At 36.8% G+C, this 21,573-nt stretch overlaps 1 protein-coding gene across 6 annotated transcripts in view; it reads right to left on the bottom strand.

Moving 5' to 3' along the window:
- The window catches only part of CENPE (centromere protein E), a 94,853-nt gene extending 73,562 nt beyond the window's left edge, over nt 1-21,291 (bottom strand). For all 6 annotated transcript variants that reach the window (XM_055296856.2, XM_055296857.2, XM_055296859.2 and 3 more), the window contains exons 1-13: nt 21,124-21,291; nt 19,627-19,718; nt 19,004-19,093; nt 18,761-18,879; nt 17,968-18,087; nt 17,461-17,542; nt 17,232-17,299; nt 17,083-17,148; nt 8,648-8,699; nt 6,022-6,109; nt 5,580-5,709; nt 3,870-3,989; nt 2,840-2,998 (exon numbers count right to left, since the gene is read on the bottom strand). In XM_055296856.2, coding sequence (XP_055152831.1) covers nt 2,840-2,998; nt 3,870-3,989; nt 5,580-5,709; nt 6,022-6,109; nt 8,648-8,699; nt 17,083-17,148; nt 17,232-17,299; nt 17,461-17,542; nt 17,968-18,087; nt 18,761-18,879; nt 19,004-19,093; nt 19,627-19,718; nt 21,124-21,179 — 1,242 coding nt within the window. In that variant the 5' untranslated portion in view covers nt 21,180-21,291. The remainder of the gene's footprint in view (nt 1-2,839; nt 2,999-3,869; nt 3,990-5,579; nt 5,710-6,021; nt 6,110-8,647; nt 8,700-17,082; nt 17,149-17,231; nt 17,300-17,460; nt 17,543-17,967; nt 18,088-18,760; nt 18,880-19,003; nt 19,094-19,626; nt 19,719-21,123) is intronic.
- Nucleotides 21,292-21,573: the final 282 nt, after the last annotated feature.

Genomic DNA, 21,573 nt, shown 5'->3' with positions numbered 1-21,573 from the left:
TCTCTTTACTTGGTGCAAGTATCATCTCATCTTATTTGACTCTCTCGGCAACCCTAGGGTTGTACTCACATCTGAAATACACAACCCTAAGGTTGTTGAGAGAATCAAATAAGATAAGATGATACTTGTATCGAGTATCAACCTTACTACATCTTTTTAATAGATGAACTGGGTGCCCAACAAGTTTGGAGAAGTTGTGTAAGGTTGTATAGCCAATTGGTGGCTGAGCCCATTGTCTATTACTTCAGAGCCTATCCATGCAACCATTCCATCACATTGCCTCTTAAGATTACTTGTTGTCCCCAGAATATACTGCATACTGTCATGCCTGAGTGCTGTCCTTCTGCTTGAAATGGCCAGCCCTTTCCACACCCTGCTCTGCAAAAGCCCCATCATATATAAATCCTCGACTCCAATAACCTTCGGTTTAATGCTAGTTGCTACTAAAGCCACACCTGGACCTTCATATCTGAAAGTCATAAACCTAGACCTCTTGCTCTTATTGCTGTTGCTATCCTTCCAAATCATTAATTTAGTTAATCCCACTATAGCTATTTAGCTTATCAGGGGCTATTTAGCTCTGTTCCCTTGTTGCGTGACCTTTTTTTTTTTGCCATTTCCCTGTTGGTTCTCACCCTATCATCTTAGATTCCATAGATCACTGTAATCATGTTTGAAATTTGAGGTCAATGTTCTCAAATTATTTGACCCACTCTCTGTTACATGTACCCCACACGGCACACTCAAATGACACTGTGTTCAAGACCTTTATCAGCCTCCTGAGCACTGCCAGATCCACATAGCCAGAAGACTGGCTGACAAGATAAACTAGATCTTTAATGCTGCATGGCAATATTCCCTTCCCCCTTGTTAGCTTTCTTTTTCATTACCTACAAAGGCTAGCCTATTTCAAACTCTTAGTATCTCTGTAAACTTATGACTCTACCATCACCTGCCATCTCAGCAGAAAAATTAAACCTATTTCACAAAGAAAGTATAAACCTACGCCTATCCTTTCCTCTGTGTTTTCTCCAATTCAAGAGGTATTTCTCCTATATTAGTCCAATTCTTTCTACTATATTCAAGATCCCATCCATCTAGGCCACCTCAACACACTATAAGGTGGCTTTCACCCCCATCACTTAACTCAAATTGCTTTTGCAAATGAGCTCTGTGTTTCTAAATGCAAATAATTTTTGTCCATCTTTATCTTATTTAACTTCTCAGCAGAGTATGACACTGCTGACCACTACCTCCCTGAAATATTCTCTCCTCTTAGCTACCACATTCACTAGGTTTTATTCTTAACTCTAGAGCTAAACCTGGGCTGCTTTATAGATTCTTCTTTCTCTGCTTTACCCAACTGGAGTTTTGCCTTCTGTTACTTTGCCTTCTGTTGCCTTCTCTCAACATGCAACCAGAACAAACTTTAATTTGGATCTGTAGTAGTTAATGCCCAAATTGATATTTACATCTCAAATCTTCTACCTCATATTCACACATTTGCATTTTCAACAGCCTGACATCTCAAACAAAAGAAATCCCAAATAAAACACCCACCATTTCCACTGCTCTTTATTCAGGGTTCCTTAACTCAACCAATATTGTTACCAGCTACCCATGAAGCCAAGGAATTGCTTGCAAGTCATTCTGGACACCTCCTTCTCCCTTTCTCTGCCTTCAACATCCAAACAATCACAAAGTCCTGCTAAGTTTACCTTCCAAACATTTCTCCAATTTATCCAATTCGCTCCAATTCCAGAGCCACAATCTTTGCAGGCCCAAGCAATCTGATGTGCACAGCAGCTACATCTTTCTCAACTATAATTCTGATGTCACACACAAGGCTGCTCTTTGTTGTTAGCAAAACATCACATTCAAATCCCTTAAGGAGGTTTAAAACGCCCCTGCTACTAGAACATCTTAAGTGCAAGGAATACATAATGCTTCTTCACAACTCCAAGCTTTTGTACATGTAGGTCTCTTTTGCAACATTCTTCTCTAGGTCTTTCATTGGGCTATTTCCTGCTCACCACTCAACCAATAGTTCTTGATTGTCTTCTGTATACCTCTGTACATAATGCTTATTCATATTAACAACGTACATTAGTTGAGAATATGCTGTGTGGAAAGTGCTGTGTTGAGCTAATTCTACCTATTATCTCATTTAATTCTCACACAACACTTATGAGGTGAGTATCAAGCTATTCCACACTGCTACTTCCACAGGAAAAAGCAGCAAAGTGAATTCAAGAAATTGTCCAAGGCCAAGAGTTAGGAAATGACAGATTCAAATCCAGGCAGTCTAGCTCCAGAGGTCATTCTCTTATCCATGACACCCTCAAACCCCAAAAAGTTTATTGAATAAATTCCTACTCAATTAAAAACAAACAAAAAATCACACAAAGTCAGAATTTTGTTCACTATGTTGTTTTTATTTTCTTTCACCAGACTCTACATTGACACAATTATGTTGTTTTTTATTCTACACCAATTTTCCTGAGATTAATATTTCTGTTTAAGTAGAAAATAATATTTCCACATATTCTAGAAACCTGTGGCTTCCAATCACCCAGTTTCTTTAGAATTTATTAAGTAGAATATTGCAAATAAATTATTTAAATACATTCCAAACTTGTTGAATTAGAATCTCTACAAATAGGAATCAGAAGTTGGTGTTTTTAATGAATCTCTTAGGTAATGTGAAAACACAAAATCTTCTGGGTTTCTTGACTATACTGTATCAAAAGCAAGAAAGTGCATACTGTATAATAAACATATAGAAATACCAATTCTATTCTCTGTACATCAAGTTTAAGCTGTCATCTTTTAATTTTACCTTTAATTCCTGTTGCGACGTGAGGGAAGAAGAGGTCACCAGCATCCGTGTTAAGTTTTCAATTTTCTCATTCTGTACTTTCTGAAGCAAATCTTTTTCTTCCAAAAGTTGGGCCAATTGGTCTTTTTCCATTGCCTGAGCTCGCGTCTCTAAAGAAACCTATAGAATGCAATATTGGATTACGTTAATAATAAATATGGCTAAGTTTTAAAACCATAAAGTAGCATAAAAGAATAAGAAATTTGTATATGAACTATAAGAATTTTAATTTCACTGAAATAAAATATACTCTAACTGCAGAACACCAAAATGCAGTTATCATAATCAATAATTTCTCAGACTTACAATAAAATACACATTTCTTCTCATGTAACTATTCTATATACCATGTATAAGACAACAATGCTGTTAATATAACACTATTAATTGCCTAAGAAGATATGAATAGTCAGAAGTCATAAGACAAAGACTTGAATTCCGATAGTAAAGATAGAGATGTTCTCATAAGATTACCATTTGATATTTTAGCTCATTTTAAAAAAGATCATTATTGCATGATTTTTTACAAAATATGGGACGATGATGGTTAAAACAAACTAAAATGATAAGTAATTATGCTATATTATTAGATTGCTATCCAAAGGTTAGAAGAGGAATTCAGGATAACATGAAAACACAGAAGGTGGTTCTAAGTAACTCTGTAGTTTCTCTTTTTAACCGAATTCATATGTATTTGTGAAAAATTTTAAGAAATATCTCTACTTGGCCCATTTGATAATCTCAGATTTTGCCCTTTGAAAATAAAAAACAAAATCTAAAATAATTTCAAGAACCAAATCTTACAATTTATAGTAAATTAAACTAAAATTTTTATGAGTGGATTTCTTCTTGTTTAAAAGTGATTTTTAGGTTTTTAAACCTAAGTTGTAGCAACTCAGATATTCAGGAATGAAGAGTCTCTGAGCATTTGGGCAGGTCTCCATTCTAAATTGGTTCTTTCTATTTAATGAAATAAATGATTCGTACATACCTCTTCTAATTGTTTTTTAAGATCCATTATTTCTTTTCTATACCTTTTCAGGAGAGCTTCATCAGTTGATACCTCATTAACGTAAGGAGTATTCTTCATATATTTAGCAGTACTGGCAAACTGGAAAAAAAATACAAAAGTGCTAAGTGTTCAACACTTAAAAAAATTTGAATTTAATTAATAATATTTAGCTTTCTTATATTCAAATTTTAAAAATATCAATACTCATTCCAGTTGGCTTAATACTTTTGAACAAAGGGAACATTCTATGTCCTTATAACAATGCTCTGTACCTTACCCTGGGTGACAGTCTTCAGGAGGATAAAAAAGATATATTGAGAGAACTTAAAAACATCAGTTTATTGGAATCTCATTTACCCCTCAAGGTCCAGTGCTAACGCCTCCTCTACTCTGAAGTTTTGCTTCTAGCCAAAAATATCTCTCCTTCCTTTAAACTCTATACTAGTTATTAACCACTTAACTACTAATCAAAGGCAATTATGTTGCAAGACAAGTGTTATATGCCTTGTCACAGAATTCATTAATTCTGTTAAGCCAGGGACTCTAGTTTCTCTTTGCACCTCTGACAGTACCTTGATCTGGTGTTCAACAGCTATTTAAAGCAATGTTTCTCAGAGTATAAGTACCATAAGTAACTTTAGTTGGGTACAACAAGGTGATCATTAGATAACATTGAATCCTTCATTGAGAAAGCTACCCTACGGATATTTCTCATTTTTCCTTTCCTTTTTTTTTTGAGACATAGTTTCGCTCTTGTTGCCTAGGCTGGAGTGCAATGGCGCGATCTTGGCTCACGGCAACCTCTGCCTCCTGGGTTCAAGTGATTCTCCTGCCTCAGCCTCCCCAGTAGCTAGGATTACAGGCATGCGCTACCACATCTGGCTAATTTTGTATTTTTAGTAGAGACAGGGTTTCTCCGTGTTGGTCAGGCTGGTTCCTCTCCTTTTTTTTTTTTTGTTTTTTTTTGAGACAGAGTCTCGCTCTGTCACCCAGGCTGGAGTGCAGTGGCGCAATCTCGGCTCACTGCAAGCTCCGCCTCCCGGGTTCACGCCATTCTCCTGCCTCAGCCTCTCCGAGTAGCTGGGACTACAGGCGCCCGCCACCACGCCCGGCTAATTTTTTTGTATTTTTAGTAGAGACGGAGTTTCACCGTGGTCTCGATCTCCTGACCTCGTGATCCGCCAGCCTCGGCCTCCCAAAGTGCTGGGATTACAAGTGTGAGCCACCGCGCCTGGCCTCCTCTCCTTTTTAAAATAGAAAATGTAGGCCTTAGGCTCAGAGCAAATGAAGGCAACACTTAACTACCGGGAATTTCAGAATTATTTTGTTATACAGACAGACACACAATTTTTTTGTTACCTTCTATTTGTGGCAAGTAATAATGGTTTCCCATTGATAGGACTAATATTAAAGTTTTCTTTTATAATAAATTAAGTACAAAAAGTGAGTTATTTTAAAAATATCAAGTCAATTTCAGTAAAATAGTGTTGGATGTGGCAAAAATTGTGAAGGTAAGATACAAATAATTGAAGTCTGGCAAAATTAAATTAAGAAATGCTATTTAGTAGACAACATCTCGATTATAACAGGTGAGTTAATTAAAAAAACTATGCTTAATTTTAGTAGGTAATTTTTTCTTCTTCAAGTTGATCTTCCCCCAAATTAAGTTGAGATAAAAATCAAACTTACCTGGAGAGTAGTAAGGGTTTCATCAAAAGATACTGGAGTAATTGTGCAGATAATACGTGTCTTTGCATTTCCTCCCAAGGAATTCTGGAGAATTCGTGTTAACTTGCTATCTCGATAATTTATGAAACCACTTAGCAAGGAATAAGTTTATGGGAGAAAAAGATTGAGAACGTTTATATAACAAAGTAGCGGTTTTTAATGCAGAACTCTTAAATCAGCCACAGTTTCAAAAATTAGTTTACAGGTTATATGAGGCAGATTAAAACTACTAACTAAAAAATATTTAAAACAGAAAGTAAATTCAGTAGATTATAGTCATATGTGGAAGTTTTTGAATATATGGAAGAAATCAGTACATTTGAGTGTCATTGAAATATTGCAATGTTCAATCTAATGAAAAATATAAGAATCAGTAGGTAAGTGCACAACAGGATAAACTTACCCAACTTGTCCATCACTAAGTTTCTTGATCACTTGTCCCAAAATAAATAAGCTTCGATTTATATTACAGCCTTCCTTGAGCCGCACACCTGAATTTATTAAACAAATACGAAAACTAAACTTGACTCCTTTTCTAGATGATAAACTTATTTATCACTAAGTTAATGAGAGAAATTAGAGGGCAGATGCTAAAGTCTATGCTCTGGTTTAGACATGAGCCCATCTTTAATATCAGTGGTAGAAAGAGCTCTCTCCCTATTGGTCCCACTTCAAGTGAATCAGAAAGGTTATTACCTGAGAAAAATAGTAAAAAGAAAAAAATGAAGAGGGACAGAAGAATGTAGGGGAAAAAAAACCTGTTTCCTGAAAGAGCTTCTCTAGCTCTTCAGTTCAAATCATTTTTTTTTTTTTTAACATCTAAATACAGGGAACTATGAACTTACAACCAAATTAGCCTCTAATTTCTTATTTTTAAATTGTTAATATGCTCACATGGTTCAAAAAGTTTAAAAAAAAAAGTACACTTTGAAAAAGCTCCCTTCCACTTTTATCACCTGTTCAACCAGTTCCTATACCTCTACCAGGAAACCACTGTTATCAGTTTGTTTATTCTTTAGAGGTTTTTAAAAATACAAGTTCATATATATTTATTTCCTTCCTTCTTCACTGATATCAATAGTAACAGACCATACATACTATTTTGCCTTTGCTTTTTTTCACTTGCCAACATATCTTGGAAAAATTTCCATATCGGTAAACACAGATCTTTTTCATTATTTTTTAAAGTATAAAATTCCATTTTACGGCTGCATCAGACTTCATTCACCCACCTCATCCCCTATTGAAGGACATGTAGGTTTTCAATCTACTGCCTATACAAATAAATATTGCAAAAAATAATTTTGAACAGATGTTATTTCACAGGTGCATTAATTAGCTATTGCTGTAACATTACTACCTAACCAACCAGCTAAAACAAGCATTTATTTTTTGTTCACAGGTCTGAGGATAGACTGGTTTGGTGGATGTAGGCTAGGCTCAGTTGAGTGGCTCTACAATAGGCTGCAGAATGAGTTCAAGTCTGTTGAACAAACTTCTAATCTTCCTTGGATCAGCAGCTCTTCTAATGGCAAGAGTGCAGGTGCAAGCTAAACCATTTAAGCATTATGAACTATTCATTTACATCCTTTGCCCAGTTTTTTGTTGGTTTCTTTTAAGCTTTTAAGGCATCTGGACTTCGTATCAGTTACAAAAGGGTTTTCCCACTGTAAGTTGACTTCCAATAATTTTTATAGTTTTTTTCATATTGAAAATTTTGAGCTACTTATAATGCATTCCTTGGTGTATGATATATGGATCCAACTTAAATTTTTTCCCAAATGGCTATCAATTAATGAATAATCTATCTTTTCTTTACAAATCTGAAGGACCATCTTTATTGTATTCTAACTTCTGTATGTATTTGGGACTCTTCATGGATTTTCTATTCTATTTCACTGGGCTGACAATTCACACAGTTTTAATTACTATGGCATTATAATGTGTTTTACTATCTTATAGTAAGATAGTAAAATCTTAAACTCCACTTTCTGCTTTTTGGAATTTTCCTGGCTACTCTTGTCTGTTTTTATGTTTTCATACAAATTTTAAAATCACCTTACCTAATTTAAACATGAAAATGTACTCTTGATATTTTTATTAGGATTGTGTTAAATCTAGAAATTAACACAGAGGCCTGATATCCTTGTGATTTTGAATCTTCTCCATCTAAATATGCTTCTCCATTTTTTCAAGTATTTGTTTGTGTCCTTCAAGTCTGATTTACAAGTTTTCTTAGGCCGGGTGTGATGACTCACACCTGTAATCCCAGAACTTTGGGAGGCCGAGGTGGGTGGATCACTTGAGGCCAAGAGTTGGAGACCAGCCCGACCAACATGGCAAAACTCTGTCTCTACTAAAAATACAAAAATTAGCTGGGCGTGATGGTGCATGTCTGTAATCCCAGCTACTTGGGAGGCTGAGGCATGAGAACTGCTTGAGCCCAGGAGGCGGAGGTTGCATTGAGCTGAGATCATCCCACTGCACTCCAGCCTGGGAGACAGAGTGAGAGTCTGCCTCAGAAAAAAAAAAAAAAAGGTTTTCTTTATATCAGTCTTGTACAAATCTTTCTTGAGTTTCTTCCTAGGTATCACATCTTTTAGGTTATTATAAATGGAGTCTTTTTGTCTACTAAATATTTTAACTGGTTTTTGTTTATTAATATTTTAACTTTTTAAAATTAATATCTGTATATTAATTTTGTACCCCACTATCTTTCTTAATTTCCTTATTTTGAAAGTTTAAATGGTTTTTATGGAATTCTCATGGGCTTTCCTGCTGTACAATCCCATCAACTGTATAATTTTCATTTTTTAATTGATGCTATTGTAGACTAAAATAAAAATTAAGCAGATATAGATGCGGATTTCTATGTTAAAGACTTTTATCAGAAAATCATAATTAATGATTCATTATTATTAATAATGAATATAATTACTTTATCAATTTCTAAAAATGCCTCATAGTATTTTTTAAACCCGTAAAATAGGAAGACATTAAGACTAACATATTTCATGAGTTTTAATTACCTGCAGCTCCTGTTTGAGCAGCTCTTTCACTGCCTGCAAGATCAACTAAATTCTGTAAGATAGATAAAAATAAATCTTTAGGGCAGATAATTTGAAATAATAAAATTCAAACTACTCAAAGAACATTTTTAATACATGTTATATCTGAATATTCGATCTGTATCCATGTCCCCCATGCTACTGTTTAGGCATTCCCTTTTTTCTCTGAGTCAAGCTGTTCTCTATCTGTTCCTTTCATTATATCTTCCATAATGCCACCAGTATAGGTTGTTTCCTATATAAAGTCCAAAAACTTACTATGGCAAATATAATTCTTTATAAGCTGGCACTTGTACTGCTCCAACTTTGTATCTATCCATCCCTTATTCTTACCTCTAAATGAACTACTCATTATTCCCCAAACACCCCATGTACTTCTACACCAAGCACCAGCTTTTTGCTATTTCTATTCAGTTAGTTCTAATGTTCTATTCTGCTCTTATTCTTTATTCAAGAACCAGGCACAAAGATTATCTCCTCAGCGTAGCTTTGCCTACTTTATCCTTCCTCCCCACCAGATTTCAGATGAACTGCTCCTTGAACTGTCTAACCAGAACTCTTTATAAACATGACTTATAGATACAACTTACATTTATAGCACTTATTTTGTTGGGCTAGTCATGCATGCTAGCTGTACTATGCTGTAGCAATACCATGACTTTACTGTTGCATCTTTAAGAGCTGGACCTCTCTTTCATTTCACAAATATTATTGAAAAGAAGTGGCTACTTATTGTGCTCCAGGAAGTGCATCAGGTGCTAGGGCTATAAATAAATAAGGTCTCTGCTCTCATGGAGCTTACATTCTACAAAGAGGAGGAGGCTGGTGAGAAGACATAAAAAAACAAATAAGAACATGTTGTGATAAGTGTAACAGAGATTATTTAAATATAGAGCTGGAAAAAGGGCCAGTAGCTTTAGGTTCACGGGACTGGATAGCAGTGGAAGGCTTGTCATTAAGCTGCGATCTGAATGACCAGAGAAGAGGAAGTTGGTCCCAAAAAGATCAAGGGAAACAGTAGTCTAGACAAAAAGAATACCCAAAACATTTAGTCATGAAGCAGAATGTGCTCAGTGTGTTCAAAAAAATAGAAAAGGCAGTGTGGCACAGTTGGTGAAGTGAAGACAGGAAAAGATAGAATAAGAGAAGCGGATGGGGCCAGATTATGCAGGACTTTTTAAGTGAGATCTAAAACTTTGAAACGTTTAATTTCAATGAGAAGCCATTGCAGGGCTTTATGCAAAGGAGTAATAGAACCCTGCCTTGCTAGATTGGGGAAGTTCTCCTGGATAATATCCTGCAGAGTGTTTTCCAACTTGGTTCCATTCTCCCCGTCACTTTCAGATATACCAATCAGACGTAGATTTGGTCTTTTCACATACTCCTATATTTCTTGGAGGCTTTGTTTATTTCTTTTTATCAAGTTCAGGAAATACAGAGAATGCCACAGAGATACTTCTCAAGAAGAGCAACTCCAAGACACATAATTGTCAGATTCACCAAAGTTGAAATGAAGGAAAAAATGTTAAGGGCAGCCAGAGAGGAAGGTCAGGTTACCCACAAAGGGAAGCCCATGAGACTAACAGTGGATCTCTCGGCAGAAACTCTACTAGCCAGAAGAGAGTGGGGGCCAATGTTCAACATTCTTAAAGAAAAGAATTTTCAACCCAGAATTTCATATCCAGCCAAACTAAGCTTCATAAGTGAAGGAGAAATAAAATCCTTTACAGACAAGCAAATGCTGAGAGATTTTGTCACCACCAGGCCTGCCTTACAAGAGCTCCTGAAGGATGCACTAAACATGGAAAAGAACAACTGGTACCAGCCACTGCAAAAACACGCCAAATTGTAAAGACCATCCATGCTAGGAAGAAACTGCATCAACTAATGAGCAAAATAACCAGCTAACATCATAATGACAGGATCAAATTCACACATAACAATATTAACCTTAAATGTAAATGGGCAAAATGCTCCAATTAAAAGACACAGACTGGCAAATTGGATAAAGACTCAAGACCCATCAGTGTGCTGTATTCAGGAAACCCATCTCATGTGCAGAGACACACATAGGCTCAAAATAAAGGGATGGAGGAAGATCTACCAAGCAAATGGAAAACAAAAAAAGGCAGGGGGTGCAATCCTAGTCTCTGATAAAACAGACTTTAAACCAACAAAGATCAAAAGAGACAAAGAAGGCCATTACATAATGGAAAAGGGATCAATTCAATAAGAAGAGCTAACTATCCTAAATATATATGCACCCAATACAGGAGCACCCAGATTCATAAAGCAAGTCCTTAGAGACCTACAAAGAGACTTAGACTCCCACACAATAATAATGAGAGACTTTAACAACCCACTGTCAACATTAGACAGATCAACGAGTCAGAAAGTTAACAAGGATACCCAGGTATTGAACTCAGCTCTGCACCAAGCGGACCTAATAGACATCTACAGAACTCTCCACCACAAATCAACAGAATATACATTTTTCTCAGCACCACATTGCACTTATTCCAAAATTGACCACATAGTTGGAAGTAAAGCTCTCCTCAGCAAATGTAAAAGAACAGAAATTATAACAAACTGTCTGTCAGACCACAGTGCAATCAAACTAGAACTCAGGATTAAGAAACTCACTCAAAACCGCTCAACTGCATGGAAACTGAACAACCTGCTCCTGAATGACTACTGGGTACATAACGAAATGAAGGCAGAAATAAAGATGTTCTTTGAAACCAGCGAGAACAAAGACACAACACACCAGAATCTCTGGGACACATTCAAAGCAGTGTGTAGAGGGAAACTTACAGCACTAAATGCCCACAAGAGAAAGCAGGAAAGATCTAAAATCGACACACTAACATCACAATTAAAAGAACTAGAGAAGCAAGAGCAAACACATTCAAAAGCTAGCAGAAGGCAAGAAATAACTAAGATCAGAGTAGAACTCAAGGAGATCGAGACACAAAAAACCCTTCAACAAAATCAATGAATCCAGGAGCCGGTTTTTTGAAAAGATCAACAAAATTGATAGACCGCTAGCAAGACTAATAAAGAAGAAAAGAGAGAAGAATCAAATAGATGCAATAAAAAATGATAGAGGGGATATCATCACCGATCCCACAGAAATACAAACTACCATCAGAGAATACTATAAACACCTCTATGCAAATAAACTAGAAAATCTAGAAGAAATTGATAAATTCCTCGACACATACACCCTCCCAAGACCAAATCCGGAAGAAGTTGAATCTCTGAATAGACCAATAACAGGCTCTGAAATTGAGGCAATAATTAATAGCCTACCCACCAAAAAAAGTCCAGGGCCAGATGGATTCACAGCTGAATTCTACCAGAGGTACGAGGAGGAGCTGGTACCATTCCTTCTGAAACTACACCAATCAATAGAAAAAGAGGGAATCCTCCCTAACTCATTTTATGAGGCCAGCATCATCCTGATACCAAAGTGTGGCAGAGACACAACAAAAAAAGAGAATTTCAGACCAATACCCCTGATGAACATCGATGCAAAAATCCTCAATAAAATACTGGCAAACCGAATCCAGCGGCACATCAAAAAGCTTATCCACCACAATCAAGTGGGCTTCATCCCTGGGATGCAAGGCTGGTTCAACACACAAAAATCAACAAACGTAATCCAGCCTATAAACAGAACCAACAACGAAAACCACGATTATCTCAATAGATGCAGAAAAGGCCTTTGACAAAATTCAACAGCCCTTCATGCTAAAAACTCTCAATAAATTAGGTATTGATGGGACGTATCTCAAAATAATAACAGCTACCTATGACAAACCCACAGCCAACATCATACTGAATGGCCAAAAACTGGAAGCATTCCCTTTGAAAACTGGCACAAGACACGGATGCCCTCTCTCACCACTCCTATTCAACATAGTGTTGGAAGTTCTGGCCAGGGCAATCAGGCAGGAAAAGGAAATAAAGGGTATTCTATTAGGAAAAGAGGAAGTCAAATTGTCCCTGTTTGCAGATGACATGATTGTGTATCTAGAAAACCCCATTGTCTCAGCCCAAAATCTCCTTAGGCTGATAAGCAACTTCAGCAAAGTCTCAGGATACAAAATCAATGTGCAAAAATCACAAGCATTCTTATACACCAATAACAGACAAACAAAGAGCCAAATCATGAGTGAACTGCCATTCACAATTGCTTCAAAGAGAATAAAATAGCTAGGAATCCAACTTACAAGGGATGTGAAGGACCTCTTCAAGGAGAACTATAAACCACTGCTCAACAAAATAAAAGAGGATACAAACAAATGGAAGAACATTCCATGCTCATGGATAGGAAGAATCAATATTGTGAAAATGGCCATACTGCCCAAGGTAATTTATACATTCAATGCCATCCCCATCAAGCTACCAATGACTTTTCTTCACAGAATTGGAAGAAACTACTTTAGTTCATATGGAACCAAAAAAGAGCCCGCATTGCCAAGCCAATCCTAAGCCAAAAGTACAAAGCTAGAGGCATCACGCTACCTGACTTCAAACTATACTACAAGGCTATAGTAACCAAAACAGCATGGTACTGGTACCAAAACAGATATATAGACCAATGGAACAGAACAGAGCCCTCAGAAATAATGCTGCATATTTACAACTATCTGATCTTTGACAAACCTGACAAAAACAAGAAACGGGGAAAGGATTCCCTATTTAATAAATGGTGCTGGGGAAACTGGCTAGCCATATGTAGAAAGCTGAAACTGGATCCCTTCCTTACACCTTATACAAAAATTAATTCAAGATGGATTCAAGACTTACATGTTAGACCTAAAACCATAAAAACCCTAGAAGAAAACCTAGGCAATACCATTCAGGACATAGGCATGGGCAAGGACTTCATGTCTAAAACACCAAAAGCAATGGCAACAAAAGCCAAAATCGACAAATGGGATCTAACTAAACTAAAGAGCTTCTGCACAGCAAAAGAAACTACCATCAGAGTGAACAGGCAACCTATAGAATGGGAGAAAATTTTTGCAATCTACTCATCTGACAAAGGGCTAATATCCAGAATCTACAAAGAACTCAAACAAATTTACAAGAATAAAACAAACAACCCCATCAACAAGTAGGCAAAGGATATGAACAGACACTTCTCAAAAGAAGACATTTATGCAGCCAAAAGACACATGAAAAAATGCTCATCATCACTGGCCATCAGAGAAATGCAAATCAAAACCACAATGAGATACCATCTCACACCAGTTAGAATGGCAATCATTAAAAAGTCAGGGAACAACAGATGCTGGAGAGGATGTGGAGAAATAGGAACACTTTCACACTGTTGGTGGGACTGTAAACTAGTTCAACCATAGTGGAAGACAGTGTGGCGATTCCTCAGGGATCTAGAACTAGAAATACCATTTGACCCAGACATCCCATTACTGGGTATATACCCAAACGATTATAAAATCATGCTGCTATAAAGACACATGCACACGTATATTTATTGTGGCACTATTCACAATAGCAAAGACTTGGAGCCAACCCAAATGTCCAACAGTGATAGACTGGATTAAGAAAATGTGGCACATATACACCATGCAGTTCTATGCAGCCATAAAAAAGGATGAGTTCATGTCCTTTTGTAGGGACATGGATGAAGCTGGAAACCATCATTCTCAGCAAACTATCACAAGGACAAAAAACCAAACACCACATGTTCTCACTCATAGGTGGGAATTGAACAATGAGAACACGTGGACACAGGAAGGGGAACATCACACACCGGGGCCTGTCGTGGGGTACGGGGAGGGGGGGATAGCATTAGGAAATATACCTAATGTAAATGACGAGTTAATGGGTGCAGCATACCAACATGGCACATGTATACATATGTAACAAACCTGCACGTTTGTACATATACCCTAAAACTTAAAGTATAATTTTAAAAAAAATCAATAAAATAATAAAAATGTAAAACTTGGAAAAAAAAAAAAAAAAAAGAACCTTGCATAAAGCCCAGCAATGGCTTCCACAATGGATCCCCTACGACTACTGGGTGGAGGATGGATTGGGAAGGGGCAAGAGCAGCCGCAGGCAGCCCCATCAGGCAGCTGGGGCAGGAATCTGGGTGAGAGAGAATACCAACTTGGTTTAGGGGTGTGGCAGAGGAGACTGCTTGTAAGAGAAGCAGTGGAGGGAATGTCTTGTTTATTTTTTTTTAATCTCAGAGCCCAACACCATGCTCAGAACACAATAACGACTTAGTAAATACTGTGAGTGATTTGAAAGAAAGTCAAAGCTTTAGGTTATTTCTCTCTGTGGAGATTTTTGAGACTAGGCAGGTAAATATGTATTACCAGTTAAGGAGTCTAATTTTTCTTGCACAGCGTCCACTACAGATGACACAGATACATAATAAAAGGGCAAAGGGGTAATGAAGGCAGCGTGAGTGAAGGTTAAAGATGAGAACAAGCGTTCATATTCAAAGATACTCAGAGGCCCAATCTATGAGGGAGGAGTTCATGTGGAACAGAAGGAAATAAAGTTAGATTCGTTAAGAGTGGCCAAATCTTGCCCCAGGAAGTGACATACAAAAGCAGTGGTTAGTATATTAGAAATCCTTATGATGACTTCAAGAAACAAAGACAAGAGTCATGGAGACAAGGTTCCAGGAGACTGACATAGTGATTCAAGAGAGATGAGAAAGTAAATGAGTGTAGCACCCACGGAAATGTTCAAAGGTAGGATCAATAAGGAATGGAACAAGTGGACAAAGAGAAAGGCAGAAAAAGATGAGTCAATATTGACTTAGGTTTCCAGCTTAGGCAGCTATGATAATGCTGGTTTTACTGGAAATAAGGAATATTCACTATGGTAGGAAGAAAATAGTTTCGTTTTAGACATATTAAAGTTTGAGATAATGATGGGACACAATTATAACCATCTTTAGGAAGACATGAATTAGAATTCAGAGACTATAGATAAAACATTTGGCAGTCATCAACATGGAAATGATGACAGAATGTTTGAGAGGAAGAACTTGAGTAAGAAAGGCAACAGAATACCTCCAAGTTTTTTTTTTTTTTTTTTAATTTTTTTTTTAGGAGGGTAGGGAAAAAGAAGCCAGGGTAGAAAACAGAGGAGTACAGCTAAGAGAAACTGGATATTATCATCCCACCAAGGCTAGGAGATAATCAGAAAAGGCCACCCATAAAGAGACAGAGATGACTCTTTAGAGGAGACTTCCTTCCAAGACGATTCTTAGAGTAAGTGGGTAGGCTGGAGGGTTGGAACAGATGGAACACCGATGACAGGGCATCAAGTAACATAACGAATATCATCAAGTACATCACTGAATATGCCAAGAGTATTAAAGCTAAATTATTAAAAGTTAAAATTATATGAAATATCACAGTCTTGGATGAGAAAACAAAAGAGGTTAGGTTTTGGTTTTTTATTGTTAAATTAAAACAAGATTTAAGTCTACTAAAATAAGTTATACAATTTTATAGCAAAATAGCTAAGGTGAAATTAGGATTGAATATTAAGTAATTAATAATCTAATTTTATAAAATCTGAAAATGAATAAACATATTATAAACTGCTTTCTTCCCTGAAGTTTTCTAATCAAATAATCTTAAATCATATCCCACATCAAGCTAAAGAATTTAGGCCCTAAAGATGCAGAATAAAGCAATACGGTAAAGGACAGAAAAGGAGCAAGAAAGAAACAGCAATAATTTAGTGTGGAAAGAAGGAAGTGAAGGTTTACTTATGTGGAATATAGGAATGTTTGCATAATGCTTATATTCACTTATTCAACAAATCTATATTAGACATAAAATAGGTATAATGTGTTGGGGCTACCAGGATGAATGCAGTATCACTCCTCAATGGATTTACAGTCTAAAATACTATGTTTATAATACAAAATATATTTTCTTATTGTACTTAAGTAAAACCTAAAATAATGTGATTACTTTTTAACCATCCAACCTAGATTTTTGTTGATCACATAAGTCTAAATTACATTGGCTGAGATTTTACAAAAAGACCTTCAAATTCTCAGATGATTTAAATTGTTAAATGTGTATAGAAAAAAATTCTACTTCATTAGTGGTTAGAAAAAACATCAGTTCCTATAACCCTATAGCCCTGACATTTAAATTTTAGGAGATGGTAACCATGACATAACAGGAGGAAAGATCCTCTGAATTTTTCCTACGACATTTTAGCTAGGAATTTGATGATACTGACAAGACTAAGCAGACAATTTGTAGATTTCCTCCCACATCTAGTTTAGTTAACAGTTCTTATTAAACCAAACATCCAGCAGCTAAATTAAATTTTGTTTTGGCCCATACAGTACATTATTATGGTTCATTAATACTTACCAAATGGGATACCTTAACAGATCCTTCACAATTAGAAGGTTCACCCTTCTCTCTACTTTCCAAAATCTAGACAGAAAAGGCAAGCTGTAGAAAAATTAGTGCATTCTTACTTGGAAAGATCTAATAGACAAATAGAGAGAATTACCTACCATCCTAAAGATGGTATGAGAACGACTGCTTCTTTGATTCATTTTTGTTTCTCCATAATGCCTGCTCTCTGTAAAAATGAATTATATTTCAGCTGCATATATATTAAAATCCACAGAAACACAATAATTTTTATTTTAACTTAAAAAAGTGTGATTTGAAGTCTAAATGTGCTTGATTGAAAAGATAGTTTTTACAAGTGTTTTAAAGAAATACAGCATAAAATCTTACTTTCTCCCTTTGTAATCCATTTCAAAGCCATTTCTGATGTATATACAACTTCTTCTGTGAGATCAGCAACATACACATTCCTCTGAAACAAGTTTAATTACGGAAAGATTAGAGAAATAGAAGTCACAAGTTTGCTTTTCAAAAGAAGGTGCAAACTATTATAGAATTCATTTGTGAAAGTTAAAAGTGGCAAATGGAACCATAATTCTGTAGGAATATAACAAGTAATTCTATGAATATCCACAATTTATTTCACATACCAAAGCACACCAAATTCTAACCTGATACTTCCAACTTGCAATTTTTACACTTAAACCAAAATATTAGAGCTGTATTTTAAAACTATTCATATTGTTTAAAAGATGAATATAAATACTTCAAAAAAACCCTCGCATACTATAGAAATAGGTGACACTTTAAGAACTATAGAAATTAAAGGTAAACATTCAAGAACAATAATCCCAATAAGTAAGTCAATTTTAAAGCTCCCTTAAGTCTGCTACTCACATTGACATCTTCTCGAATAATTAAAGGTTTCATTTTTTGAGCACCACAGAGTAAATCTGTAATGGTTTCATTGTATATTTCCATGTAAGATACACGTAAGAGAAATTCCCTATCAGGAAACTAGAAGAAAAAAAATTATATAAAAACACCACGAAGCATCCAATTGTGAAAACCTAATACTAAATGCTCATGTGCTTAAAGAGGTAAAATGTCTGTAAAACAAACTGAGAAAACCCTTGGTTCTAATGTTGACAAAATAATAAACACAAAAATATAAAAGCATCGTTACAGAAATAATGAAAAGTGAAGTACCATAAAGCTGGGAGAACATCAACTCTAGGCTGAAAATAAAACCCTCTCAAAAGATGTTCTTATTTTAATAAAAATGCTAATTTAAAACCAACTAACTAGGTTGCCAATTCTGGCTTTCTGCTTCCCTTCTTTTTTTACCTACATCTACTTTCTACTGTTCCTTTATAATCACTGATAGTTAAATGGTTAGGTGGAGCTAACCATTCTGATAAAATTTTCTTGTTCCTTAATGCCTACTTTTTGTTGAGAGTATTATTGTTGCAGAATTCAAGAGAAAGAGTAAAAGAACTTTAAGCTTTATAAAGTAAGTTGTGGAGATAAAAGTGAATCTATGCTATGCCTTTCTTCTTTCCCCATGGATAATCAAACAATAACTGTAAATCTACTTCCTTTCATCTTTACAAGAGAAATACACTAAGACTGGTACCCAGTTTTTACTAGTTTTACCTGTACGTACTAGAAATCCAGTTAAGTTACTTACTTTCTTAATTTTTTGGAAAATGTCATGAATTGCCCTGGGTATAACTCCCAAATGATCTTCTGAACCCATCATGGTATATGTTTTTCCTGAAGCGGTCTGTCCATAGGCAAATATAGTACCTGCAAAAAACAAAACACGCATATGCAAATATTAAAAACAAATCTATAATGGGTAAAACTATGCATGCTTGTTGCACAGACGCCCAAGACTAAAATGTTTCTGCAGCATTGAGTGAATACAAACCATTGTAGCCTTGTATGGCAGAATCGATGATTGGTGCTGCTATTTCTTCATACACATTTTTGGTAGTTTCATTAACATGAAAGACACGATCTAAACAACAACAACAATAACACAGAAGTTAAACCAGATGAATCAACTGTGTTTTCATTCCAAATTAGTAATTATTCCCAAAAGTAAAACTGTCAGAATGTAGGATGATCAAGGATTTAAGACACAGTACTTTCTTCAACTTTTTGGTTCTCTGAAAATACCCTTCCCTAAGGTAAAATGAGTTCATTTTCACACACACAAAATACACTACAAGTCAACTTTTCTATGTTCTTTCAAGAGGCAGTAAGGTATAGTGTTTGCACATGAGGGTCTGGAATCTACCTAGATGCAAATTAGATAACTGTGATTATAACTGTTTTAAATGCCAACTGGTTACCTTACTTAAATACATGATGGATAAACAATTTTGTTTCCAGTGAAGCAGTTTATAGAAGGCTTAGTCTAATCTTTAGTGACAAATCTAATATTATTGGTAAGTCTTTTGTACTTTTAATAGTAAAAGGATAACAAGGTAACTTTTGATTCATTTTTGTTTCTCCATAATGCAAAATATATAGCTATTATAAGCTTACCAAAATTGAAAGATTTACTTCCATCAACTTGATAAATGACATTACTGTCAGTTTTCCAGTAAACTTGGGCAGTTTCTCCAAGTGATTCTTCTCTAAAAGAATAAAAACACCGCATTTTAACCAGTCATAAAAGTCATGTCATAGGAGGCATAATTGAAAAGATTTCATCTTCTAAAGAATATTTTGAAAGATAGTAATATAAGAGAATGACAGAAAGTCCATCTTTGAGGATTCAACTCTTAAATGGAGCTTCAGTGACCTTCTGACGCCTCAAGTGTTTTCTTGTGAAGGCTTTCATTCTCACCCTCTCCCCCAGTACTGGTAAATGAAGGGATGGATTCAAAATGCAACTCTGATTGTCTGTTTTGCTTAAAATTCTTAAAACCTTTTGGAAACTTATGAAATCCTCAGCATGGCACGAGTCCTAGATCATGTCATTTCTCTCTTCCATTTTCCTCTGAATTCCTAGATACATCCTCAGCTCTACCTGAAGGTCTTCCCCAAATGACAGATGTAACCTCTCTGTGCCTGGAATACTCTGACTTTCCTTTCCGTTAAGTAACATAGGCATTATTTCACTCATGAAAAGCGTCAAGACTTTCCTGACACCAGTTCACCCCACGGGAAGCTGTCATCTCTCTGATGGGCTAATGACTCCTCTAGCAAACATTCTCCACCTGCCCATCATAACAATTGTCACAAAGTATCCTAATGGTTTCTTTATGTAGCCGTTTAAGGCATTAGATAATGAGCTCCTTAAAAATAGGAAATTCCTGATCTTGGTATTTGCATTTATTAAACCCCGTGTTCAATAAAAATTTCTCTCACACACAAAGTGTTAGCATTTTGGGTCAAGGGCCAGAAGCTAGCGAAGCAAACCGATTTCATTTATTCCTCTTCCTGCTTTTTCTCCATAGCTTTTATTACTTACATATCACCACTTAACATCCTACATTTTCAACTTTACTTTCTGTCTCGTCCCATTAGAATGGAAGCGCCACTGGGCAATGACGGGAGTGTCTGTGTTGTACAAAGGTACTAAAAAAAAATTTAATAAATATTTGTAGAATGGCCTTGAGTGACGACTGAACGCAATGTGACAAGACAGACTAGCCCTTGTCTTCAGGGGGTCTGGAGACAGCAGTTACGTGTAAAATGACTAACTGTGATGAGGGCCAGGAAGGCACGGTCCCACACGACTTCTCTAGGCGGGGAATGGGGCAGGGAGGAGCAGATGCCGCAAGGCAGAGCAGCGCAGAAGGGAAGGTCTGTATGTCAGCGAGATTCAGTTAAATTTAAGTGAATCTCGCAGCTGGAAAGTATCTTCTAGATCTCCGATCCTCCCCTGTTACTTTACAGACCCTGAAACGATGGCCAGCAGCCGAGTTACTAGACAGCAGAGCCGGGAAGCAGCGGCTCCTGGAAACACCGCAGGCCTCGCCCCTCCGGCTCAGGGCGGCGCCGCAGGCCCAGCGGGCCGTGGTGTGGCCCCCCTACCTGCTGTTCAGCGGCCGCACTCGCACGCAGACGGCCACGGCTCCTTCCTCCGCCATCCTGTCAGGCTGAACAGGTCCCAGGAAAATGGCCAGGACCCTCCGCGGCCGGCACTGCAGGGCGCACAGGCCGCCCCGCCTTTAAATTTAAAATTTCCCAAACGCCGCATCTGATTGAGCCGTGGCCGCGTGACGTCATGGGCCATTCCACGTGCGGCCCAGCGCGGGGGACGCAAGGCGGGCGGCGGGACCACTGCTAAACAGGAGAGGGGATTTAAAGGGCCCAGCAGAGAGTCTGAGGAGACGGCCGAAGGGACGGGCTCCCAGGAGTGGGCAGAGAGTAGTGGTCCTGGAATACCAGAATACTATTGTCTGCAAAAAGCCAGCGAACATCATCCTCCACCCCATCCTTAAAAAGTTTGGAACCTGTAGACGAAACTAGGTAGAGTATTTT

Source organism: Symphalangus syndactylus, chromosome 10, assembly GCF_028878055.3.
Source record: "Symphalangus syndactylus isolate Jambi chromosome 10, NHGRI_mSymSyn1-v2.1_pri, whole genome shotgun sequence".
Taxonomy (NCBI): Eukaryota; Metazoa; Chordata; class Mammalia; order Primates; family Hylobatidae; genus Symphalangus; species Symphalangus syndactylus.
This window is presented reverse-complemented; position numbering and strand designations above follow the sequence as displayed.